The sequence below is a fragment of the Lithobates pipiens genome, unplaced genomic scaffold (assembly GCF_037356315.1).
Source record: "Lithobates pipiens isolate NorthernLeopardFrog02 unplaced genomic scaffold, aLitPip1_a1.2 Scaffold_23, whole genome shotgun sequence".
In the NCBI taxonomy this organism is placed as follows: domain Eukaryota; kingdom Metazoa; phylum Chordata; class Amphibia; order Anura; family Ranidae; genus Lithobates; species Lithobates pipiens.
The window spans coordinates 56,171,778-56,199,703 of record NW_027507785.1 but is presented as its reverse complement, the minus strand read 5'-3'; the positions used below and the strand labels follow the sequence as shown (position 1 = coordinate 56,199,703).

The window sequence follows — 27,926 nt, the reverse complement described above, 5'->3', positions numbered from 1 at the left end:
ACCATGCGATTGGTAAATCACTGCAATCACATGGTACCAATTATGTATTGATCTCTCCCTTTCCTATTACAACAGGGGAGGAGACTCAGTACTTGTGAATAGGGAAAGAATGAATGGATCAGCAACTGCAGATTCATTCAGTTTCAGGGTCCAATCACACTAGGAACTGCATGTAAATCGTACTGAGTGTTGCTGTGCGATTCCCATGCAGTTCTATGTGGAGCGATTTCAGCAGTTTAATTTTGAATGGGCTGAAATAACACCACACCAAAAGTAATGCATGCACTACTTTTAGAAACACACTGCAACCAAATCGCACGGTGCATTTGTACCAAGTGATCTGGTGTCGGCAAACGCACTGCATTCGCGACTTGGGTATGGGGTTTTAACTTTGCACCGACACCCGCAGCAGATTTGAATGTGGTGCAGGAAACTGGCACAGAACACAAGTTTCCCCCGCACAGCAGTCTAGTGTAAATGGGACCTAAGTGACACAGGTATCATTTTTTTCTCTGCTAGACATACCATCTCCATGTGACCTGTAGAGTAACCCTTCACCTTGATCAACTTGAGGGGTCTACTTTCCACAAAAATAAAAAGGGAAGGTCTTTTAAACTACTCGGTGACTGCATTATAGCTGAATGGCAACTAAAGCGCAGCCAGCCCACTCTGGGAGGGCTTCATATGTCGCCCTCTCGTCATACTTTTTGATCCAGCATGCACAGTGGAATACAGATCTTTATGCTGTATTAAAGAGATAGCTTTTCTTTCCAGCATAGAGGCTGGAAACAGCAGTGACTTTTTCTATGATCCCCGAAAAACCCTTTAAAGTTGAACTTCAGGGCAGACAGCTAAAAACAAATATGAAGTGCACATTTTTCATTTTAGAAAAAGTTGTTCTATTTCTATCTATCCTGAGACTTGTACAGCCCCGCCGCACAGCACCATCCTACCTGGCAGAAAGAAAACCATCTTTTTTTTAAAAGATTTGATCCATCAATCCACTTGGGTACAACCAGCCTGTCAGATTTTGTACATTCGATTACTGCCAGTGGCTATGGCTGCAAGCATGCCGGACAGGAAGGCTCCCTGTGGTCTGCTGCTTTACACTTACAGGTCTTGTCACTCTCCAGCCTGTCACTGGACAGTGAAAGAAGAAGGTGGCAGACTAACGGGGTCATCTCTCTCCTATCAGCACCAAGGTACTGCAGGCCAACTGACTGACTCCTTGACCTGCTTTTCCCGGTCTCAGTCTGAGCACTGTTGTACAATGTCTGCATTCAAATTGCATCTTGCTTGCATGAGGTTCAGATTAAACACACAAAAAAAAACTTTAAAAGATTATGAGATTTTTTTTTTCCTTTTTACTTCTAGGGCTTGTTTGTCTCTGTTGGCTGTAAAAACACAAATGGACTATGTTCTGTATGATCTCTTAGCTATATTATAAAATTTATAGAAAAATGTGTGAGAGGTGAAATAGAGCAGAAACACGGAGTCTCAGCTCTTTGGAATTCTCACAGGTTGGCTCTGGCGTCTCTTCTTGTCCTGGCATCTATGGGAGAGAGACATCCAGGGGGTTTCAGAGACGCTGGGGAGTGGGGACCCACAATAACATTACAGCTACCACCAACCAGTGCTATAGTTCTGGCATATACATTGTCCTTTGTGTAAGCAACATACCAAATTTATTCCATGTATATCAACAAAATATCATTTAGGGCTTCTCCGTGTAAGTGGCACAGTTATCAGCGGCCGTTCTAGAGAAGCTTACAATTCTAGCCACTTACTCTCCAGGAAGGTTTTACCGCCTTTGTGAGCAGACCATTTTCTGCTATTCAGCACTATGCTTCTTTTAACTGGTAATTGCTCAGTCATGCAGCACTCTACCCAAATTACATTTATAGAATTTTTTTTCCCCACACAAATAGCCATTTTTGATGCTATTTGAGTACCACGGGCGACTCCCCCCAAATTATATATTATAATATATATATATATATATATATATATATATATATATATATATATATATATATATATATATATATATATATATATATATATATATATATATATATATATATTGTTGTGAGTTCATGAAGAAATACATTTAATATTCGCTGGCCGAGATGAGGGATTTCAGTATTTTATTGAACTGTGACCTCTTGGAGACCTTTAAAGCAAAGTACAAGATCTCGCAGGTTTTTTTTTTCCAAATGTTGAAAGGATTAGTTCTTGTTAAACTTTTACAAAACCTGTGTTTAAAAAAGAAACTCGCTGAAACAATGGTATCTTCTGTCACCAAATAAAAAGCTGTTTACTTATTTTGTTGGTTAGAGTGAGAAGGCCAAACTTGCATAAGTATTTATCACATGGAAATAACCCTTAACTAGAGAACCCCATTGTACGTAAGTAAAAGACTATTTGGACAATATACAACCGTGCAAATAGCTGACGCCTCATCCAAAAACATATTGAAGGACACAGCTAACCCATTTAATCATTTATTGGAAGCTCAGAGTTCATCCCAAAACATGCTGTAAGATTCATCTACCAGTATCATCTATATTTTTCTAAGCCATTCAATTTATACATAGGTCACAACTGAGATTATAAATTTAGTATCTAATGATCTAAAGAACTTTGTCATAAAGAATTATATATGAAAGTGTGATTATAAGTAGAAGTGTTTTAGCAACAAATTAGTATTATGAAAAACATATAATCATGATTATAATTGTATAAGAATTTAACCTATGTTTAGATAAACAAATATTGATTGGATACCCAAATTATACATGGATCCATATAGATAATAATTGTATGTGATATTGTTTGTGATATATCTAACCTGTGTCCTTTCTAAACGGACTAAAGATTAACAGATATACATTGATATACATATATATCAACAATTTATGCAAGTGATTATTGAAATTTATGTTAAAGAGTATTCTACATTATGCCATAATTCTTGAACACTCGAATATATTCGTTAGAACATATAAATAACGAACACATATTACAGAATTAGAAAAATATTCACTTAAAGAAATAAAACACCCAACATAGGTGAGACACCTGGTGGTGGAAGGTGCTATTACCTTAAAATCACGAGACTCCCGGGAAAGCTAACCATTAAGTCTGTCGGCCAATGAGGGGGGAACACATACCCTCTGGGCAGAACTTAGTATAATTTTATAATCCTTTTGTTGAAGAGGATATTTAAGAAACTAGAAAGATGAGAAAAAGGGAGAAGAGGGTGGAAGCTCGGAGGAGAGCTGGGGGGAGAGAGTCAGAGGGAGGCTTAGGGACCCCCCTGAGAAGGGACACTGGAAGACATGCATGAATACACATTTACATTCATGAAGATCCCTGCTCCTTGGAATGTTGAAGCCACGGCAGCCATCTTAAAATTCCTGGTAACTAATACTCCACACTAATAGCCATATTGGAAATGGGTAAATATATGTTTATCATCTATTTTATGTTCTCTTAAATATTGATGTGTTTGAATATTCTATTATTGAAATACTTCTCCCGAATCAATAACCGCCTTTTAGATTTTTCTCTAAATTAAATTTTTCATACATTTCTTTTTGCATAGATGCCAATTTTATTGACAAACAAATGTCTAATTTATTTCACATTGTTAACCACTTACTTACCTGCAGTATAGTAACGGTTGGATGTGTGAAATACAGACATTCTGTTTAATTGTCAATTATCAAAAGGTTATTGATTCTACCGAGAAATGATAATGGTGATAATTGTGTCCAAGGTACTACTACGCCCAGTTTGAGGGTGTTCCCAGAAATTGTCAAAATGATCAAGTAATGTAATCTGTATTTTAATATTTCATGTAAATATTTGTTTTCTGTCAACCAATAAATGTAGCTATTTTGTATGATCACTCGTCTCCGTGAATAAGTTTCACATATATAGACTGTGTCATATAGACTGATCCTGTATCTTAAAAATATCTTCGTTAAAAATTACTTAATAAATATTGTGCGGGAAAATGTCCTTAAAAGCACAACATATATAAATGGAGGCACTGCTGAGATAACGTCGATATTTTGTACAGGATCAATCATAGTTACGGTGGTGACAGAAATAATATTTCGCATGAAATTATTAATTATTAACTTTTAAAAAAAAAATGTTGCCAAGAAAAATGTCTGGTCAAAGTGAATTTTATTTTGATGGGGATTATCAAGAGTTAGCCCTTAGTGGTAATATGAGTACTCAGCCAAAATGGATACAAGAACAGGAAATGTGGGATATAATGTCAAAAAGTAACATGATAAATCATGCCGAAAAAAGTTTGTCTAATGAGAATGGTCTAGAAGCACTCATTGAAGACCTTATAAACCACACCCGTCAATCAATAAAAGACGTAGGGAACGTGGAAGGTCAAAGCGTTGAACTCACAGACAGCTCATCTGAGACAAAGGAAATAGAAAGGCCTGATCACATGCATTTTGAACCAAGCACTAACCTGATGTATCTTTATAGTGAGTTTAAACGTCAATATACCCAACTAGAGAGTGATATCTTAGAATCCCAGTCCCAGTTAATAGGAGGGGAATGTGAGCTCACAAAAAAGCTAAAGGAGATTAAAGACAAGGCAGATTATTTTGATGAGGCTATAGCGAAAATGGTGAAATATGAAACAGAACAGTTACAAAATGATGTAATAATGCTGGACGAATTTCACCAATTAAATAAAAAGTATAAACAATCAAAAGAGAAGGAGAGGTTCTTAATTAAAGCAGAACAGATGCACAATAATACAATAATAATGCTGTACAAATGTTATCAATTAAATAAAGAAATAATAAACAATACAAGAGAGGAGAAGGAAAATTTTCTGCAGGAAAACGAGTCTCCTGAAGAAAGTTGCCGAGTAATATGCAGTGGAAATTTAAAAGAAGAAACAAATCAGCTTAGGTCAGGACAGGAATCCCTAATTAAGCAACCAGAAGAATTAAAAGAACAAGGGGAGTTTATGCTTCAGGATAATGCTCAGATGCTTAAACCTGAAAGTATAGAGTCTGACAATACTCCAAAATCTGACTCTCAACCTAAAATTTGGGAGTTACATAATGAAAAAGAATTAGAAAAATAAACTATATTCTACCCCAAGCCATCTGTAGAGCAAAGGGGGGTAAAAATTGAACCGCCACATGAAGGTATGCCTAATCAGTTTTCTTTGGGATCAGAGAAAAATACAGGCACCCCTAAACAGGACGCCTCAGAAATAATAAAATTTTTAAAAGATGCTGTCCCGGTGTTTAAGGAAGAGGGATCCATGCACATTATTGACCACATTGAAATCTATGAAAATGCTTTATCAGTTTTAGGCCTAAATGATGACCAATCTAAGATTCATTTCTTACCGTGGGTATTTGAACCCAAACTCCGTCCATTCTGCGAAGATGTAATAAGTCTGTGGGGTACTGCCTGGCAAATAATTAAAAACATTTGTCATCTAGGATTTGTCCCACATAAAAATGTTAACGCAGCTAGAGTGGATATACACAATATCACATGTACCAGTGATCAAAGCCCCACTGAAGTTATGGCTGTGCTCAAGGGTGCTGTCCACTTAGCAGAAAAGGAGCAAAGTTATAATGAACTTAAGTTTGAACCCATGTTCTTCAAGGCCCCGCCTACCCACATAAAAGTGAATTTGGCGAAAGACTACAAAGGGGGGTGTTCACTGGAGTCTTTGGTAAAAGAGAGTGACAATTTGTACTCTATCCAACAAACTGGTGAAAACAATGGAAGACCTGAAAGCCCTATAATGAAATTTGTGGATGAATTTTATGTATCTCCTCAATCATTACAGTCCAAAACCAAGAAAAAGAGATACGCTGATATAGTCAGAGGAAAGATGCTACCGAGTTTCCCCAGCGGGAAACCAATGTCCCCACCCATCAGAAGGGGGGAGCAAAGACCACCCTTTAGAGGGGGAGTTAAAAGAACACCTCAGGAGTCTCATCCAAAGGATCCAGACCCAAGGTTTAGGAGAAACTATAGGGTATATCTCCAAAGGGTCAGATTTAAAACTAAGGGTAGACACCCTCACCTTTACCGGTGTAATGGACTTCGGGGGCCTACACAGGTAAATAGGGAGAAATTACAGGGTAAGACACCCCAAAATCCCCAGAACAATAGGGAACAACTAAGGCCCAGACAACTATCCCAGAATCAAGACAATGTTTCTGATGTGGATATGTCTGATAAAATTGAGCCAGTAGTCCCCAGAAAGTATAGAAACCGGGTCCCACGAACAAATTCTGATCAGCCTGTAAGCAATACGGAAACCAAAATAGACAAAATTATGGATATGTTACACGGTTTCATTGCTATACGGAACGTGAAGAACACTTCTTCCAGGGACAAATCCTGTGGCCAGCCCAAGGGCCACAGAGCCTTTTAAGCGCCTATGTTAAAATAAATCAGAGGAATGCACTGAATAAAGATATAGGAAGCAGAGGTTCTAACACCATGTTTTTCCCCAGGTTACAGTAATGAGGATCCTGAAATCCCTACCGAGGGATTGTGGTTGTTAGATATTAACTATTCTCCTATTTTTCAGTGGTCACTTCATTCCTCTGACATAAACAGGTCGCTCCAAACAGCCCAATTTCAAGAAGTCCCGAAGACGGTAATTCCAGAGGAAGACCGAATCCTAAAGACATAAATATCAAGAGGCCTAAATGGTTTGATATTTTGGTAAAATATGAGGAGTCACCCGCATAAGGTAGTTTGATTGCCTCAAATGAGTTGTATTGACACCCCAAAGGGTGGAGATTTTATCTGTTTTATTCCTCCCAAGTAGAAGGTTGACTATGATGTCAAATATTTTGTTACTGACAGTAAGTGTCACATGTCAAACTGAAATGTTTTAATTATTATTATTCCAGAACCGCTACAATTAAGCTAAAAAAAAAATGGTTCTGAAGAACATAAGTCAGTCAGAATTGTCTGGTATCCACAGATATTAATAAATGGCCTCATGATAATGAGCCCTGGAGCTTGGTCTCCCATAGCCAATGTGTCATACATTGTCTTGATTTCCAGAGTGTTTAGTTAAAGGACTGATAACATAATGGGAAAGAGGAGGGCTCTGAGAAAGCCCAGGATACCAGCTTGACACTGAGATCTCAAACACAGATCATGTTAAAAAAACGTATATATCTTTTCTCATGGAATCCATTTTCCTTTACAGGACTAAGATGTCCATGAGCCGGTCAACCGAACCGAGAGTCCAACATGTGTGAACATCCAGAGAAGGAACCGTATGGGGGATCCAGGGACACCACTGATGGCCAGTCTACAGGGACGGAACCCACCAGGACGGCCAGGACTAAAGGTGCCCGGAATGGTCCATTTCCTGCCAATCAACGGATGACGGTCCTGAGATGCACACATCGATCACAAACCCATTTTGTTTTTCAAAGAGTTACACTCATCTGCAAGTGTCTATACCTCTTCATTATATATATCCATAATCCGGATCCATCGTCACAACTCAACTTACAAGGCCCGAGCGAAGCCATATTTCTTCAAACTGTTGCATTGGTGAAGTCTTTCAAACGACTTCCGGCATTTGAACACTTCACAAGGGGGGCTTTGTTGTGAATTCATGAAGAAATACATTTAATATTCGCTGGCCGAGATGAGGGATTTCAGTATTTTATTGAACTGTGACCTCTTGGAGACCTTTAAAGCAAAGTACAAGATCTCGCAGGTTTTTTTTTCCAAATGTCGAAAGGATTAGCTCTTGTTAAACTTTTACAAAACCTGTGTTTAAAAAAGAAACTCGCTGAAACAATGGTATCTTCTGTCACCAAATAAAAAGCTGTTTACTTATTTTGTTGGTTAGAGTGAGAAGGCCAAACTTGCATAAGTATTTATCACATGGAAATAACCCTTAACTAGAGAACCCCATTGTACGTAAGTAAAAGACTATTTGGACAATATACAACCGTGCAAATAGCTGACGCCTCATCCAAAAACATATTGAAGGACACAGCTAACCCATTTAATCATTTATTGGAAGCTCAGAGTTCATCCCAAAACATGCTGTAAGATTCATCTACCAGTATCATCTATATTTTTCTAAGCCATTCAATTTATACATAGGTCACAACTGAGATTATAAATTTAGTATCTAATGATCTAAAGAACTTTGTCATAAAGAATTATATATGAAAGTGTGATTATAAGTAGAAGTGTTTTAGCAACAAATTAGTATTATGAAAAACATATAATCATGATTATAATTGTATAAGAATTTAACCTATGTTTAGATAAACAAATATTGATTGGATACCCAAATTATACATGGATCCATATAGATAATAATTGTATGTGATATTGTTTGTGATATATCTAACCTGTGTCCTTTCTAAACGGACTAAAGATTAACAGATATACATTGATATACATATATATCAACAATTTATGCAAGTGATTATTGAAATTTATGTTAAAGAGTATTCTACATTATGCCATAATTCTTGAACACTCGAATATATTCGTTAGAACATATAAATAACGAACACATATTACAGAATTAGAAAAATATTCACTTAAAGAAATAAAACACCCAACATAGGTGAGACACCTGGTGGTGGAAGGTGCTATTACCTTAAAATCACGAGACTCCCGGGAAAGCTAACCATTAAGTCTGTCGGCCAATGAGGGGGGAACACATACCCTCTGGGCAGAACTTAGTATAATTTTATAATCCTTTTGTTGAAGAGGATATTTAAGAAACTAGAAAGATGAGAAAAAGGGAGAAGAGGGTGGAAGCTCGGAGGAGAGCTGGGGGGAGAGAGTCAGAGGGAGGCTTAGGGACCCCCCTGAGAAGGGACACTGGAAGACATGCATGAATACACATTTACATTCATGAAGATCCCTGCTCCTTGGAATGTTGAAGCCACGGCAGCCATCTTAAAATTCCTGGTAACTAATACTCCACACTAATAGCCATATTGGAAATGGGTAAATATATGTTTATCATCTATTTTATGTTCTCTTAAATATTGATGTGTTTGAATATTCTATTATTGAAATACTTCTCCCGAATCAATAACCGCCTTTTAGATTTTTCTCTAAATTAAATTTTTCATACATTTCTTTTTGCATAGATGCCAATTTTATTGACAAACAAATGTCTAATTTATTTCACATTGTTAACCACTTACTTACCTGCAGTATAGTAACGGTTGGATGTGTGAAATACAGACATTCTGTTTAATTGTCAATTATCAAAAGGTTATTGATTCTACCGAGAAATGATAATGGTGATAATTGTGTCCAAGGTACTACTACGCCCAGTTTGAGGGTGTTCCCAGAAATTGTCAAAATGATCAAGTAATGTAATCTGTATTTTAATATTTCATGTAAATATTTGTTTTCTGTCAACCAATAAATGTAGCTATTTTGTATGATCACTGGTCTCCGTGAATAAGTTTCACATATATAGACTGTGTCATATAGACTGATCCTGTATCTTAAAAATATCTTCGTTAAAAATTACTTAATAAATATTGTGCGGGAAAATGTCCTTAAAAGCACAACATATATAAATGGAGGCACTGCTGAGATAACGTCGATATTTTGTACAGGATCAATCATAGTTACGGTGGTGACAGAAATAATATTTCGCATGAAATTATTAATTATTAACTTTTAAAAAAAAAATGTTGCCAAGAAAAATGTCTGGTCAAAGTGAATTTTATTTTGATGGGGATTATCAAGAGTTAGCCCTTAGTGGTAATATGAGTACTCAGCCAAAATGGATACAAGAACAGGAAATGTGGGATATAATGTCAAAAAGTAACATGATAAATCATGCCGAAAAAAGTTTGTCTAATGAGAATGGTCTAGAAGCACTCATTGAAGACCTTATAAACCACACCCGTCAATCAATAAAAGACGTAGGGAACGTGGAAGGTCAAAGCGTTGAACTCACAGACAGCTCATCTGAGACAAAGGAAATAGAAAGGCCTGATCACATGCATTTTGAACCAAGCACTAACCTGATGTATCTTTATAGTGAGTTTAAACGTCAATATACCCAACTAGAGAGTGATATCTTAGAATCCCAGTCCCAGTTAATAGGAGGGGAATGTGAGCTCACAAAAAAGCTAAAGGAGATTAAAGACAAGGCAGATTATTTTGATGAGGCTATAGCGAAAATGGTGAAATATGAAACAGAACAGTTACAAAATGATGTAATAATGCTGGACGAATTTCACCAATTAAATAAAAAGTATAAACAATCAAAAGAGAAGGAGAGGTTCTTAATTAAAGCAGAACAGATGCACAATAATACAATAATAATGCTGTACAAATGTTATCAATTAAATAAAGAAATAATAAACAATACAAGAGAGGAGAAGGAAAATTTTCTGCAGGAAAACGAGTCTCCTGAAGAAAGTTGCCGAGTAATATGCAGTGGAAATTTAAAAGAAGAAACAAATCAGCTTAGGTCAGGACAGGAATCCCTAATTAAGCAACCAGAAGAATTAAAAGAACAAGGGGAGTTTATGCTTCAGGATAATGCTCAGATGCTTAAACCTGAAAGTATAGAGTCTGACAATACTCCAAAATCTGACTCTCAACCTAAAATTTGGGAGTTACATAATGAAAAAGAATTAGAAAAATAAACTATATTCTACCCCAAGCCATCTGTAGAGCAAAGGGGGGTAAAAATTGAACCGCCACATGAAGGTATGCCTAATCAGTTTTCTTTGGGATCAGAGAAAAATACAGGCACCCCTAAACAGGACGCCTCAGAAATAATAAAATTTTTAAAAGATGCTGTCCCGGTGTTTAAGGAAGAGGGATCCATGCACATTATTGACCACATTGAAATCTATGAAAATGCTTTATCAGTTTTAGGCCTAAATGATGACCAATCTAAGATTCATTTCTTACCGTGGGTATTTGAACCCAAACTCCGTCCATTCTGCGAAGATGTAATAAGTCTGTGGGGTACTGCCTGGCAAATAATTAAAAACATTTGTCATCTAGGATTTGTCCCACATAAAAATGTTAACGCAGCTAGAGTGGATATACACAATATCACATGTACCAGTGATCAAAGCCCCACCGAAGTTATGGCTGTGCTCAAGGGTGCTGTCCACTTAGCAGAAAAGGAGCAAAGTTATAATGAACTTAAGTTTGAACCCATGTTCTTCAAGGCCCCGCCTACCCACATAAAAGTGAATTTGGCGAAAGACTACAAAGGGGGGTGTTCACTGGAGTCTTTGGTAAAAGAGAGTGACAATTTGTACTCTATCCAACAAACTGGTGAAAACAATGGAAGACCTGAAAGCCCTATAATGAAATTTGTGGATGAATTTTATGTATCTCCTCAATCATTACAGTCCAAAACCAAGAAAAAGAGATACGCTGATATAGTCAGAGGAAAGATGCTACAGAGTTTCCCCAGCGGGAAACCAATGTCCCCACCCATCAGAAGGGGGGAGCAAAGACCACCCTTTAGAGGGGGAGTTAAAAGAACACCTCAGGAGTCTCATCCAAAGGATCCAGACCCAAGGTTTAGGAGAAACTATAGGGTATATCTCCAAAGGGTCAGATTTAAAACTAAGGGTAGACACCCTCACCTTTACCGGTGTAATGGACTTCGGGGGCCTACACAGGTAAATAGGGAGAAATTACAGGGTAAGACACCCCAAAATCCCCAGAACAATAGGGAACAACTAAGGCCCAGACAACTATCCCAGAATCAAGACAATGTTTCTGATGTGGATATGTCTGATAAAATTGAGCCAGTAGTCCCCAGAAAGTATAGAAACCGGGTCCCACGAACAAATTCTGATCAGCCTGTAAGCAATACGGAAACCAAAATAGACAAAATTATGGATATGTTACACGGTTTCATTGCTATACGGAACGTGAAGAACACTTCTTCCAGGGACAAATCCTGTGGCCAGCCCAAGGGCCACAGAGCCTTTTAAGCGCCTATGTTAAAATAAATCAGAGGAATGCACTGAATAAAGATATAGGAAGCAGAGGTTCTAACACCATGTTTTTCCCCAGGTTACAGTAATGAGGATCCTGAAATCCCTACCGAGGGATTGTGGTTGTTAGATATTAACTATTCTCCTATTTTTCAGTGGTCACTTCATTCCTCTGACATAAACAGGTCGCTCCAAACAGCCCAATTTCAAGAAGTCCCGAAGACGGTAATTCCAGAGGAAGACCGAATCCTAAAGACATAAATATCAAGAGGCCTAAATGGTTTGATATTTTGGTAAAATATGAGGAGTCACCCGCATAAGGTAGTTTGATTGCCTCAAATGAGTTGTATTGACACCCCAAAGGGTGGAGATTTTATCTGTTTTATTCCTCCCAAGTAGAAGGTTGACTATGATGTCAAATATTTTGTTACTGACCGTAAGTGTCACATGTCAAACTGAAATGTTTTAATTATTATTATTCCAGAACCGCTACAATTAAGCTAAAAAAAAAATGGTTCTGAAGAACATAAGTCAGTCAGAATTGTCTGGTATCCACAGATATTAATAAATGGCCTCATGATAATGAGCCCTGGAGCTTGGTCTCCCATAGCCAATGTGTCATACATTGTCTTGATTTCCAGAGTGTTTAGTTAAAGGACTGATAACATAATGGGAAAGAGGAGGGCTCTGAGAAAGCCCAGGATACCAGCTTGACACTGAGATCTCAAACACAGATCATGTTAAAAAAACGTATATATCTTTTCTCATGGAATCCATTTTCCTTTACAGGACTAAGATGTCCATGAGCCGGTCAACCGAACCGAGAGTCCAACATGTGTGAACATCCAGAGAAGGAACCGTATGGGGGATCCAGGGACACCACTGATGGCCAGTCTACAGGGACGGAACCCACCAGGACGGCCAGGACTAAAGGTGCCCGGAATGGTCCATTTCCTGCCAATCAACGGATGACGGTCCTGAGATGCACACATCGATCACAAACCCATTTTGTTTTTCAAAGAGTTACACTCATCTGCAAGTGTCTATACCTCTTCATTATATATATCCATAATCCGGATCAATCGTCACAACTCAACTTACAAGGCCCGAGCGAAGCCATATTTCTTCAAACTGTTGCATTGGTGAAGTCTTTCAAACGACTTCCGGCATTTGAACACTTCACAAGGGGGGCTTTGTTGTGAATTCATGAAGAAATACATTTAATATTCGCTGGCCGAGATGAGGGATTTCAGTATTTTATTGAACTGTGACCTCTTGGAGACCTTTAAAGCAAAGTACAAGATCTCGCAGGTTTTTTTTTCCAAATGTCGAAAGGATTAGCTCTTGTTAAACTTTTACAAAACCTGTGTTTAAAAAAGAAACTCGCTGAAACAATGGTATCTTCTGTCACCAAATAAAAAGCTGTTTACTTATTTTGTTGGTTAGAGTGAGAAGGCCAAACTTGCATAAGTATTTATCACATGGAAATAACCCTTAACTAGAGAACCCCATTGTACGTAAGTAAAAGACTATTTGGACAATATACAACCGTGCAAATAGCTGACGCCTCATCCAAAAACATATTGAAGGACACAGCTAACCCATTTAATCATTTATTGGAAGCTCAGAGTTCATCCCAAAACATGCTGTAAGATTCATCTACCAGTATCATCTATATTTTTCTAAGCCATTCAATTTATACATAGGTCACAACTGAGATTATAAATTTAGTATCTAATGATCTAAAGAACTTTGTCATAAAGAATTATATATGAAAGTGTGATTATAAGTAGAAGTGTTTTAGCAACAAATTAGTATTATGAAAAACATATAATCATGATTATAATTGTATAAGAATTTAACCTATGTTTAGATAAACAAATATTGATTGGATACCCAAATTATACATGGATCCATATAGATAATAATTGTATGTGATATTGTTTGTGATATATCTAACCTGTGTCCTTTCTAAACGGACTAAAGATTAACAGATATACATTGATATACATATATATCAACAATTTATGCAAGTGATTATTGAAATTTATGTTAAAGAGTATTCTACATTATGCCATAATTCTTGAACACTCGAATATATTCGTTAGAACATATAAATAACGAACACATATTACAGAATTAGAAAAATATTCACTTAAAGAAATAAAACACCCAACATAGGTGAGACACCTGGTGGTGGAAGGTGCTATTACCTTAAAATCACGAGACTCCCGGGAAAGCTAACCATTAAGTCTGTCGGCCAATGAGGGGGGAACACATACCCTCTGGGCAGAACTTAGTATAATTTTATAATCCTTTTGTTGAAGAGGATATTTAAGAAACTAGAAAGATGAGAAAAAGGGAGAAGAGGGTGGAAGCTCGGAGGAGAGCTGGGGGGAGAGAGTCAGAGGGAGGCTTAGGGACCCCCCTGAGAAGGGACACTGGAAGACATGCATGAATACACATTTACATTCATGAAGATCCCTGCTCCTTGGAATGTTGAAGCCACGGCAGCCATCTTAAAATTCCTGGTAACTAATACTCCACACTAATAGCCATATTGGAAATGGGTAAATATATGTTTATCATCTATTTTATGTTCTCTTAAATATTGATGTGTTTGAATATTCTATTATTGAAATACTTCTCCCGAATCAATAACCGCCTTTTAGATTTTTCTCTAAATTAAATTTTTCATACATTTCTTTTTGCATAGATGCCAATTTTATTGACAAACAAATGTCTAATTTATTTCACATTGTTAACCACTTACTTACCTGCAGTATAGTAACGGTTGGATGTGTGAAATACAGACATTCTGTTTAATTGTCAATTATCAAAAGGTTATTGATTCTACCGAGAAATGATAATGGTGATAATTGTGTCCAAGGTACTACTACGCCCAGTTTGAGGGTGTTCCCAGAAATTGTCAAAATGATCAAGTAATGTAATCTGTATTTTAATATTTCATGTAAATATTTGTTTTCTGTCAACCAATAAATGTAGCTATTTTGTATGATCACTGGTCTCCGTGAATAAGTTTCACATATATAGACTGTGTCATATAGACTGATCCTGTATCTTAAAAATATCTTCGTTAAAAATTACTTAATAAATATTGTGCGGGAAAATGTCCTTAAAAGCACAACATATATAAATGGAGGCACTGCTGAGATAACGTCGATATTTTGTACAGGATCAATCATAGTTACGGTGGTGACAGAAATAATATTTCGCATGAAATTATTAATTATTAACTTTTAAAAAAAAAATGTTGCCAAGAAAAATGTCTGGTCAAAGTGAATTTTATTTTGATGGGGATTATCAAGAGTTAGCCCTTAGTGGTAATATGAGTACTCAGCCAAAATGGATACAAGAACAGGAAATGTGGGATATAATGTCAAAAAGTAACATGATAAATCATGCCGAAAAAAGTTTGTCTAATGAGAATGGTCTAGAAGCACTCATTGAAGACCTTATAAACCACACCCGTCAATCAATAAAAGACGTAGGGAACGTGGAAGGTCAAAGCGTTGAACTCACAGACAGCTCATCTGAGACAAAGGAAATAGAAAGGCCTGATCACATGCATTTTGAACCAAGCACTAACCTGATGTATCTTTATAGTGAGTTTAAACGTCAATATACCCAACTAGAGAGTGATATCTTAGAATCCCAGTCCCAGTTAATAGGAGGGGAATGTGAGCTCACAAAAAAGCTAAAGGAGATTAAAGACAAGGCAGATTATTTTGATGAGGCTATAGCGAAAATGGTGAAATATGAAACAGAACAGTTACAAAATGATGTAATAATGCTGGACGAATTTCACCAATTAAATAAAAAGTATAAACAATCAAAAGAGAAGGAGAGGTTCTTAATTAAAGCAGAACAGATGCACAATAATACAATAATAATGCTGTACAAATGTTATCAATTAAATAAAGAAATAATAAACAATACAAGAGAGGAGAAGGAAAATTTTCTGCAGGAAAACGAGTCTCCTGAAGAAAGTTGCCGAGTAATATGCAGTGGAAATTTAAAAGAAGAAACAAATCAGCTTAGGTCAGGACAGGAATCCCTAATTAAGCAACCAGAAGAATTAAAAGAACAAGGGGAGTTTATGCTTCAGGATAATGCTCAGATGCTTAAACCTGAAAGTATAGAGTCTGACAATACTCCAAAATCTGACTCTCAACCTAAAATTTGGGAGTTACATAATGAAAAAGAATTAGAAAAATAAACTATATTCTACCCCAAGCCATCTGTAGAGCAAAGGGGGGTAAAAATTGAACCGCCACATGAAGGTATGCCTAATCAGTTTTCTTTGGGATCAGAGAAAAATACAGGCACCCCTAAACAGGACGCCTCAGAAATAATAAAATTTTTAAAAGATGCTGTCCCGGTGTTTAAGGAAGAGGGATCCATGCACATTATTGACCACATTGAAATCTATGAAAATGCTTTATCAGTTTTAGGCCTAAATGATGACCAATCTAAGATTCATTTCTTACCGTGGGTATTTGAACCCAAACTCCGTCCATTCTGCGAAGATGTAATAAGTCTGTGGGGTACTGCCTGGCAAATAATTAAAAACATTTGTCATCTAGGATTTGTCCCACATAAAAATGTTAACGCAGCTAGAGTGGATATACACAATATCACATGTACCAGTGATCAAAGCCCCACCGAAGTTATGGCTGTGCTCAAGGGTGCTGTCCACTTAGCAGAAAAGGAGCAAAGTTATAATGAACTTAAGTTTGAACCCATGTTCTTCAAGGCCCCGCCTACCCACATAAAAGTGAATTTGGCGAAAGACTACAAAGGGGGGTGTTCACTGGAGTCTTTGGTAAAAGAGAGTGACAATTTGTACTCTATCCAACAAACTGGTGAAAACAATGGAAGACCTGAAAGCCCTATAATGAAATTTGTGGATGAATTTTATGTATCTCCTCAATCATTACAGTCCAAAACCAAGAAAAAGAGATACGCTGATATAGTCAGAGGAAAGATGCTACAGAGTTTCCCCAGCGGGAAACCAATGTCCCCACCCATCAGAAGGGGGGAGCAAAGACCACCCTTTAGAGGGGGAGTTAAAAGAACACCTCAGGAGTCTCATCCAAAGGATCCAGACCCAAGGTTTAGGAGAAACTATAGGGTATATCTCCAAAGGGTCAGATTTAAAACTAAGGGTAGACACCCTCACCTTTACCGGTGTAATGGACTTCGGGGGCCTACACAGGTAAATAGGGAGAAATTACAGGGTAAGACACCCCAAAATCCCCAGAACAATAGGGAACAACTAAGGCCCAGACAACTATCCCAGAATCAAGACAATGTTTCTGATGTGGATATGTCTGATAAAATTGAGCCAGTAGTCCCCAGAAAGTATAGAAACCGGGTCCCACGAACAAATTCTGATCAGCCTGTAAGCAATACGGAAACCAAAATAGACAAAATTATGGATATGTTACACGGTTTCATTGCTATACGGAACGTGAAGAACACTTCTTCCAGGGACAAATCCTGTGGCCAGCCCAAGGGCCACAGAGCCTTTTAAGCGCCTATGTTAAAATAAATCAGAGGAATGCACTGAATAAAGATATAGGAAGCAGAGGTTCTAACACCATGTTTTTCCCCAGGTTACAGTAATGAGGATCCTGAAATCCCTACCGAGGGATTGTGGTTGTTAGATATTAACTATTCTCCTATTTTTCAGTGGTCACTTCATTCCTCTGACATAAACAGGTCGCTCCAAACAGCCCAATTTCAAGAAGTCCCGAAGACGGTAATTCCAGAGGAAGACCGAATCCTAAAGACATAAATATCAAGAGGCCTAAATGGTTTGATATTTTGGTAAAATATGAGGAGTCACCCGCATAAGGTAGTTTGATTGCCTCAAATGAGTTGTATTGACACCCCAAAGGGTGGAGATTTTATCTGTTTTATTCCTCCCAAGTAGAAGGTTGACTATGATGTCAAATATTTTGTTACTGACAGTAAGTGTCACATGTCAAACTGAAATGTTTTAATTATTATTATTCCAGAACCGCTACAATTAAGCTAAAAAAAAAATGGTTCTGAAGAACATAAGTCAGTCAGAATTGTCTGGTATCCACAGATATTAATAAATGGCCTCATGATAATGAGCCCTGGAGCTTGGTCTCCCATAGCCAATGTGTCATACATTGTCTTGATTTCCAGAGTGTTTAGTTAAAGGACTGATAACATAATGGGAAAGAGGAGGGCTCTGAGAAAGCCCAGGATACCAGCTTGACACTGAGATCTCAAACACAGATCATGTTAAAAAAACGTATATATCTTTTCTCATGGAATCCATTTTCCTTTACAGGACTAAGATGTCCATGAGCCGGTCAACCGAACCGAGAGTCCAACATGTGTGAACATCCAGAGAAGGAACCGTATGGGGGATCCAGGGACACCACTGATGGCCAGTCTACAGGGACGGAACCCACCAGGACGGCCAGGACTAAAGGTGCCCGGAATGGTCCATTTCCTGCCAATCAACGGATGACGGTCCTGAGATGCACACATCGATCACAAACCCATTTTGTTTTTCAAAGAGTTACACTCATCTGCAAGTGTCTATACCTCTTCATTATATATATCCATAATCCGGATCCATCGTCACAACTCAACTTACAAGGCCCGAGCGAAGCCATATTTCTTCAAACTGTTGCATTGGTGAAGTCTTTCAAACGACTTCCGGCATTTGAACACTTCACAAGGGGGGCTTTGTTGTGAATTCATGAAGAAATACATTTAATATTCGCTGGCCGAGATGAGGGATTTCAGTATTTTATTGAACTGTGACCTCTTGGAGACCTTTAAAGCAAAGTACAAGATCTCGCAGGTTTTTTTTTCCAAATGTCGAAAGGATTAGCTCTTGTTAAACTTTTACAAAACCTGTGTTTAAAAAAGAAACTCGCTGAAACAATGGTATCTTCTGTCACCAAATAAAAAGCTGTTTACTTATTTTGTTGGTTAGAGTGAGAAGGCCAAACTTGCATAAGTATTTATCACATGGAAATAACCCTTAACTAGAGAACCCCATTGTACGTAAGTAAAAGACTATTTGGACAATATACAACCGTGCAAATAGCTGACGCCTCATCCAAAAACATATTGAAGGACACAGCTAACCCATTTAATCATTTATTGGAAGCTCAGAGTTCATCCCAAAACATGCTGTAAGATTCATCTACCAGTATCATCTATATTTTTCTAAGCCATTCAATTTATACATAGGTCACAACTGAGATTATAAATTTAGTATCTAATGATCTAAAGAACTTTGTCATAAAGAATTATATATGAAAGTGTGATTATAAGTAGAAGTGTTTTAGCAACAAATTAGTATTATGAAAAACATATAATCATGATTATAATTGTATAAGAATTTAACCTATGTTTAGATAAACAAATATTGATTGGATACCCAAATTATACATGGATCCATATAGATAATAATTGTATGTGATATTGTTTGTGATATATCTAACCTGTGTCCTTTCTAAACGGACTAAAGATTAACAGATATACATTGATATACATATATATCAACAATTTATGCAAGTGATTATTGAAATTTATGTTAAAGAGTATTCTACATTATGCCATAATTCTTGAACACTCGAATATATTCGTTAGAACATATAAATAACGAACACATATTACAGAATTAGAAAAATATTCACTTAAAGAAATAAAACACCCAACATAGGTGAGACACCTGGTGGTGGAAGGTGCTATTACCTTAAAATCACGAGACTCCCGGGAAAGCTAACCATTAAGTCTGTCGGCCAATGAGGGGGGAACACATACCCTCTGGGCAGAACTTAGTATAATTTTATAATCCTTTTGTTGAAGAGGATATTTAAGAAACTAGAAAGATGAGAAAAAGGGAGAAGAGGGTGGAAGCTCGGAGGAGAGCTGGGGGGAGAGAGTCAGAGGGAGGCTTAGGGACCCCCCTGAGAAGGGACACTGGAAGACATGCATGAATACACATTTACATTCATGAAGATCCCTGCTCCTTGGAATGTTGAAGCCACGGCAGCCATCTTAAAATTCCTGGTAACTAATACTCCACACTAATAGCCATATTGGAAATGGGTAAATATATGTTTATCATCTATTTTATGTTCTCTTAAATATTGATGTGTTTGAATATTCTATTATTGAAATACTTCTCCCGAATCAATAACCGCCTTTTAGATTTTTCTCTAAATTAAATTTTTCATACATTTCTTTTTGCATAGATGCCAATTTTATTGACAAACAAATGTCTAATTTATTTCACATTGTTAACCACTTACTTACCTGCAGTATAGTAACGGTTGGATGTGTGAAATACAGACATTCTGTTTAATTGTCAATTATCAAAAGGTTATTGATTCTACCGAGAAATGATAATGGTGATAATTGTGTCCAAGGTACTACTACGCCCAGTTTGAGGGTGTTCCCAGAAATTGTCAAAATGATCAAGTAATGTAATCTGTATTTTAATATTTCATGTAAATATTTGTTTTCTGTCAACCAATAAATGTAGCTATTTTGTATGATCACTGGTCTCCGTGAATAAGTTTCACATATATAGACTGTGTCATATAGACTGATCCTGTATCTTAAAAATATCTTCGTTAAAAATTACTTAATAAATATTGTGCGGGAAAATGTCCTTAAAAGCACAACATATATAAATGGAGGCACTGCTGAGATAACGTCGATATTTTGTACAGGATCAATCATAGTTACGGTGGTGACAGAAATAATATTTCGCATGAAATTATTAATTATTAACTTTTAAAAAAAAAATGTTGCCAAGAAAAATGTCTGGTCAAAGTGAATTTTATTTTGATGGGGATTATCAAGAGTTAGCCCTTAGTGGTAATATGAGTACTCAGCCAAAATGGATACAAGAACAGGAAATGTGGGATATAATGTCAAAAAGTAACATGATAAATCATGCCGAAAAAAGTTTGTCTAATGAGAATGGTCTAGAAGCACTCATTGAAGACCTTATAAACCACACCCGTCAATCAATAAAAGACGTAGGGAACGTGGAAGGTCAAAGCGTTGAACTCACAGACAGCTCATCTGAGACAAAGGAAATAGAAAGGCCTGATCACATGCATTTTGAACCAAGCACTAACCTGATGTATCTTTATAGTGAGTTTAAACGTCAATATACCCAACTAGAGAGTGATATCTTAGAATCCCAGTCCCAGTTAATAGGAGGGGAATGTGAGCTCACAAAAAAGCTAAAGGAGATTAAAGACAAGGCAGATTATTTTGATGAGGCTATAGCGAAAATGGTGAAATATGAAACAGAACAGTTACAAAATGATGTAATAATGCTGGACGAATTTCACCAATTAAATAAAAAGTATAAACAATCAAAAGAGAAGGAGAGGTTCTTAATTAAAGCAGAACAGATGCACAATAATACAATAATAATGCTGTACAAATGTTATCAATTAAATAAAGAAATAATAAACAATACAAGAGAGGAGAAGGAAAATTTTCTGCAGGAAAACGAGTCTCCTGAAGAAAGTTGCCGAGTAATATGCAGTGGAAATTTAAAAGAAGAAACAAATCAGCTTAGGTCAGGACAGGAATCCCTAATTAAGCAACCAGAAGAATTAAAAGAACAAGGGGAGTTTATGCTTCAGGATAATGCTCAGATGCTTAAACCTGAAAGTATAGAGTCTGACAATACTCCAAAATCTGACTCTCAACCTAAAATTTGGGAGTTACATAATGAAAAAGAATTAGAAAAATAAACTATATTCTACCCCAAGCCATCTGTAGAGCAAAGGGGGGTAAAAATTGAACCGCCACATGAAGGTATGCCTAATCAGTTTTCTTTGGGATCAGAGAAAAATACAGGCACCCCTAAACAGGACGCCTCAGAAATAATAAAATTTTTAAAAGATGCTGTCCCGGTGTTTAAGGAAGAGGGATCCATGCACATTATTGACCACATTGAAATCTATGAAAATGCTTTATCAGTTTTAGGCCTAAATGATGACCAATCTAAGATTCATTTCTTACCGTGGGTATTTGAACCCAAACTCCGTCCATTCTGCGAAGATGTAATAAGTCTGTGGGGTACTGCCTGGCAAATAATTAAAAACATTTGTCATCTAGGATTTGTCCCACATAAAAATGTTAACGCAGCTAGAGTGGATATACACAATATCACATGTACCAGTGATCAAAGCCCCACCGAAGTTATGGCTGTGCTCAAGGGTGCTGTCCACTTAGCAGAAAAGGAGCAAAGTTATAATGAACTTAAGTTTGAACCCATGTTCTTCAAGGCCCCGCCTACCCACATAAAAGTGAATTTGGCGAAAGACTACAAAGGGGGGTGTTCACTGGAGTCTTTGGTAAAAGAGAGTGACAATTTGTACTCTATCCAACAAACTGGTGAAAACAATGGAAGACCTGAAAGCCCTATAATGAAATTTGTGGATGAATTTTATGTATCTCCTCAATCATTACAGTCCAAAACCAAGAAAAAGAGATACGCTGATATAGTCAGAGGAAAGATGCTACAGAGTTTCCCCAGCGGGAAACCAATGTCCCCACCCATCAGAAGGGGGGAGCAAAGACCACCCTTTAGAGGGGGAGTTAAAAGAACACCTCAGGAGTCTCATCCAAAGGATCCAGACCCAAGGTTTAGGAGAAACTATAGGGTATATCTCCAAAGGGTCAGATTTAAAACTAAGGGTAGACACCCTCACCTTTACCGGTGTAATGGACTTCGGGGGCCTACACAGGTAAATAGGGAGAAATTACAGGGTAAGACACCCCAAAATCCCCAGAACAATAGGGAACAACTAAGGCCCAGACAACTATCCCAGAATCAAGACAATGTTTCTGATGTGGATATGTCTGATAAAATTGAGCCAGTAGTCCCCAGAAAGTATAGAAACCGGGTCCCACGAACAAATTCTGATCAGCCTGTAAGCAATACGGAAACCAAAATAGACAAAATTATGGATATGTTACACGGTTTCATTGCTATACGGAACGTGAAGAACACTTCTTCCAGGGACAAATCCTGTGGCCAGCCCAAGGGCCACAGAGCCTTTTAAGCGCCTATGTTAAAATAAATCAGAGGAATGCACTGAATAAAGATATAGGAAGCAGAGGTTCTAACACCATGTTTTTCCCCAGGTTACAGTAATGAGGATCCTGAAATCCCTACCGAGGGATTGTGGTTGTTAGATATTAACTATTCTCCTATTTTTCAGTGGTCACTTCATTCCTCTGACATAAACAGGTCGCTCCAAACAGCCCAATTTCAAGAAGTCCCGAAGACGGTAATTCCAGAGGAAGACCGAATCCTAAAGACATAAATATCAAGAGGCCTAAATGGTTTGATATTTTGGTAAAATATGAGGAGTCACCCGCATAAGGTAGTTTGATTGCCTCAAATGAGTTGTATTGACACCCCAAAGGGTGGAGATTTTATCTGTTTTATTCCTCCCAAGTAGAAGGTTGACTATGATGTCAAATATTTTGTTACTGACAGTAAGTGTCACATGTCAAACTGAAATGTTTTAATTATTATTATTCCAGAACCGCTACAATTAAGCTAAAAAAAAAATGGTTCTGAAGAACATAAGTCAGTCAGAATTGTCTGGTATCCACAGATATTAATAAATGGCCTCATGATAATGAGCCCTGGAGCTTGGTCTCCCATAGCCAATGTGTCATACATTGTCTTGATTTCCAGAGTGTTTAGTTAAAGGACTGATAACATAATGGGAAAGAGGAGGGCTCTGAGAAAGCCCAGGATACCAGCTTGACACTGAGATCTCAAACACAGATCATGTTAAAAAAACGTATATATCTTTTCTCATGGAATCCATTTTCCTTTACAGGACTAAGATGTCCATGAGCCGGTCAACCGAACCGAGAGTCCAACATGTGTGAACATCCAGAGAAGGAACCGTATGGGGGATCCAGGGACACCACTGATGGCCAGTCTACAGGGACGGAACCCACCAGGACGGCCAGGACTAAAGGTGCCCGGAATGGTCCATTTCCTGCCAATCAACGGATGACGGTCCTGAGATGCACACATCGATCACAAACCCATTTTGTTTTTCAAAGAGTTACACTCATCTGCAAGTGTCTATACCTCTTCATTATATATATCCATAATCCGGATCCATCGTCACAACTCAACTTACAAGGCCCGAGCGAAGCCATATTTCTTCAAACTGTTGCATTGGTGAAGTCTTTCAAACGACTTCCGGCATTTGAACACTTCACAAGGGGGGCTTTGTTGTGAATTCATGAAGAAATACATTTAATATTCGCTGGCCGAGATGAGGGATTTCAGTATTTTATTGAACTGTGACCTCTTGGAGACCTTTAAAGCAAAGTACAAGATCTCGCAGGTTTTTTTTTCCAAATGTCGAAAGGATTAGCTCTTGTTAAACTTTTACAAAACCTGTGTTTAAAAAAGAAACTCGCTGAAACAATGGTATCTTCTGTCACCAAATAAAAAGCTGTTTACTTATTTTGTTGGTTAGAGTGAGAAGGCCAAACTTGCATAAGTATTTATCACATGGAAATAACCCTTAACTAGAGAACCCCATTGTACGTAAGTAAAAGACTATTTGGACAATATACAACCGTGCAAATAGCTGACGCCTCATCCAAAAACATATTGAAGGACACAGCTAACCCATTTAATCATTTATTGGAAGCTCAGAGTTCATCCCAAAACATGCTGTAAGATTCATCTACCAGTATCATCTATATTTTTCTAAGCCATTCAATTTATACATAGGTCACAACTGAGATTATAAATTTAGTATCTAATGATCTAAAGAACTTTGTCATAAAGAATTATATATGAAAGTGTGATTATAAGTAGAAGTGTTTTAGCAACAAATTAGTATTATGAAAAACATATAATCATGATTATAATTGTATAAGAATTTAACCTATGTTTAGATAAACAAATATTGATTGGATACCCAAATTATACATGGATCCATATAGATAATAATTGTATGTGATATTGTTTGTGATATATCTAACCTGTGTCCTTTCTAAACGGACTAAAGATTAACAGATATACATTGATATACATATATATCAACAATTTATGCAAGTGATTATTGAAATTTATGTTAAAGAGTATTCTACATTATGCCATAATTCTTGAACACTCGAATATATTCGTTAGAACATATAAATAACGAACACATATTACAGAATTAGAAAAATATTCACTTAAAGAAATAAAACACCCAACATAGGTGAGACACCTGGTGGTGGAAGGTGCTATTACCTTAAAATCACGAGACTCCCGGGAAAGCTAACCATTAAGTCTGTCGGCCAATGAGGGGGGAACACATACCCTCTGGGCAGAACTTAGTATAATTTTATAATCCTTTTGTTGAAGAGGATATTTAAGAAACTAGAAAGATGAGAAAAAGGGAGAAGAGGGAGGAAGCTCGGAGGAGAGCTGGGGGGAGAGAGTCAGGGGGAGGCTTAGGGACCCCCCTGAGAAGGGACACTGGAAGACATGCATGAATACACATTTACATTCATGAAGATCCCTGCTCCTTGGAATGTTGAAGCCACGGCAGCCATCTTAAAATTCCTGGTAACTAACACTCCACACTAATAGCCATATTGGAAATGGGTAAATATATGTTTATCATCTATTTTATGTTCTCTTAAATATTGATGTGTTTGAATATTCTATTATTGAAATACTTCTCCCGAATCAATAACCGCCTTTTAGATTTTTCTCTAAATTAAATTTTTCATACATTTCTTTTTGCATAGATGCCAATTTTATTGACAAACAAATGTCTAATTTATTTCACATTGTTAACCACTTACTTACCTGCAGTATAGTAACGGTTGGATGTGTGAAATACAGACATTCTGTTTAATTGTCAATTATCAAAAGGTTATTGATTCTACCGAGAAATGATAATGGTGATAATTGTGTCCAAGGTACTACTACGCCCAGTTTGAGGGTGTTCCCAGAAATTGTCAAAATGATCAAGTAATGTAATCTATTTTAATATTTCATGTAAATATTTGTTTTCTGTCAACCAATAAATGTAGCTATTTTGTATGATCACTCGTCTCCGTGAATAAGTTTCACATATATAGACTGTGTCATATAGACTGATCCTGTATCTTAAAAATATCTTCGTTAAAAATTACTTAATAAATATTGTGCGGGAAAATGTCCTTAAAAGCACAACAATATATATATATATATATATATATATATATATATATATATATATATATATATATATATATTATATACATATACATATATACACACATATACACACACATACACACACGTTATAACTTTTTGCACAAACCAACTGATACACACTTCTTGGGATTTTTTTTTTTTTTACCAAAGACTTGTAGCAGAATACAGTCTCACTTAAATTCACAAAGGAATTTTTTATTTTTTTTTTTCATTTATGGTATATAAAAGAAAATTTCATTTTTTTGTGTTTGTGTGTATAATATAATTTATATATATATATATATATATATATATATATATATATATATATATATAAAACACACATATATTTTACACAAAAAATAAAAACAAATATTTTCTACTACCCATAAAATTAATATACACACAGTTCTATTGGGGGGAGAAATAGTGCCCTATTTTTCTTGTCACTGGAAGTCATTATGTCCCATCATTGGTGTCTGTGGGAGGAAAAGTGCCCAATTGTTGGTATAAGGAAGGAGAGAAAAGGGTTGCATCTTGCCCCAGGGCTGCAGTCTGGAGACCACTGATATAAAAGAATGACTGAAGGTGTAGCAGGTAATGCTCATTAAAAAAAACAAAAAAACAAAAAAAAAAAAAAAACAAAAGGAAGAGATACAAAGATACTAAAAAGTCTCCCAGCCAGAAGATCAATGCCACCACCTAGAGGCAAATTTAAGGTACTGCTACAATTGAATAAAAATAAAAAATAAAGACCGACACATACCTAACCATTCCACCATGTCTTTGATAGCTGTAAAGTATTTCTCTTCCTCCTTTTCCGGGTTGGTGTCATCGTAGCGCAAAAAGCAGATCCCACCATTGGCCTGTGTGTACACAGTGGTAACATTGAGTGACAGTATCAAATCCAATGACTATATATAATATTTGTATATGGTCTCTCAAACCTTGGGTGGTCATATTTCAAACCATATGACCCTAAAGCCCATCTGCATCCTGCAGTCCATACATTTGCTATGGAGCCACATAACTACTATGGAAACCAGCAACCAAGAGCTGTAGTTGTGTGTACAGTGAAATTCTGCACAATTACACCATTTTATAAAAAATAAATAAATAAATAAATAAAAAAAAATGAACATCATACACCCACTTGAACCTCTACACTTAGTCCACCAGCGGTCCATCTAGTTCAATGGTGCAAAGCCATTACTTTTCCATGTACTAACTCTGAGAACTCACATTTAGGTCGGGACATTGCTTGAAATTGACTTCTGTTCAATGGCTAAAATTCCACATGACACCAAGTGGCTGGAAGTTGTATATAAGCGGCTTGCGCTCACAGCGGGCGAAAAGTAAGGAAAGCACAGAGGCCGTGTTTACTTTTCTTTAAATTTCACGCAAAATTTGTATCTGTGCCCGCCCCCCCTTCAAACCATCCTGTTAACTGATGGCTCAGTTGTGCAAAGTGTTCACCGCTTGCATATAGTAAGGATATACATTCTCTTTTACTTACATTGTTTAGCAGAGTTAATCTCTAAAAGAGAAAAGGCTCACCTTGGCATATCCGAAGTTAAAGTTGATTGCTTTAGCGTGACCAACGTGTAGGATGCCGTTTGGTTCTGGAGGGAACCGGGTTCTCACCT

The 27,926-nt window shown here is 36.9% G+C and overlaps 1 protein-coding gene and 1 non-coding gene across 2 annotated transcripts in view; both read right to left on the bottom strand.

Moving 5' to 3' along the window:
• Positions 1–27,926, bottom strand: part of QARS1 (glutaminyl-tRNA synthetase 1) — a 149,241-nt gene that overhangs the window by 35,984 nt on the left and 85,331 nt on the right. The window contains exons 10-11 of the mRNA XM_077451665.1: positions 27,838–27,924; positions 27,047–27,146 (exon numbers count right to left, since the gene is read on the bottom strand). Coding sequence (XP_077307791.1) covers positions 27,047–27,146; positions 27,838–27,924 — 187 coding nt within the window. The remainder of the gene's footprint in view (positions 1–27,046; positions 27,147–27,837; positions 27,925–27,926) is intronic.
• LOC143928677 (small nucleolar RNA SNORA14) lies at positions 1,459–1,591 on the bottom strand. Its single transcript, XR_013262506.1, has one exon. It is a non-coding gene; the product is annotated as a small nucleolar RNA SNORA14 (small nucleolar RNA).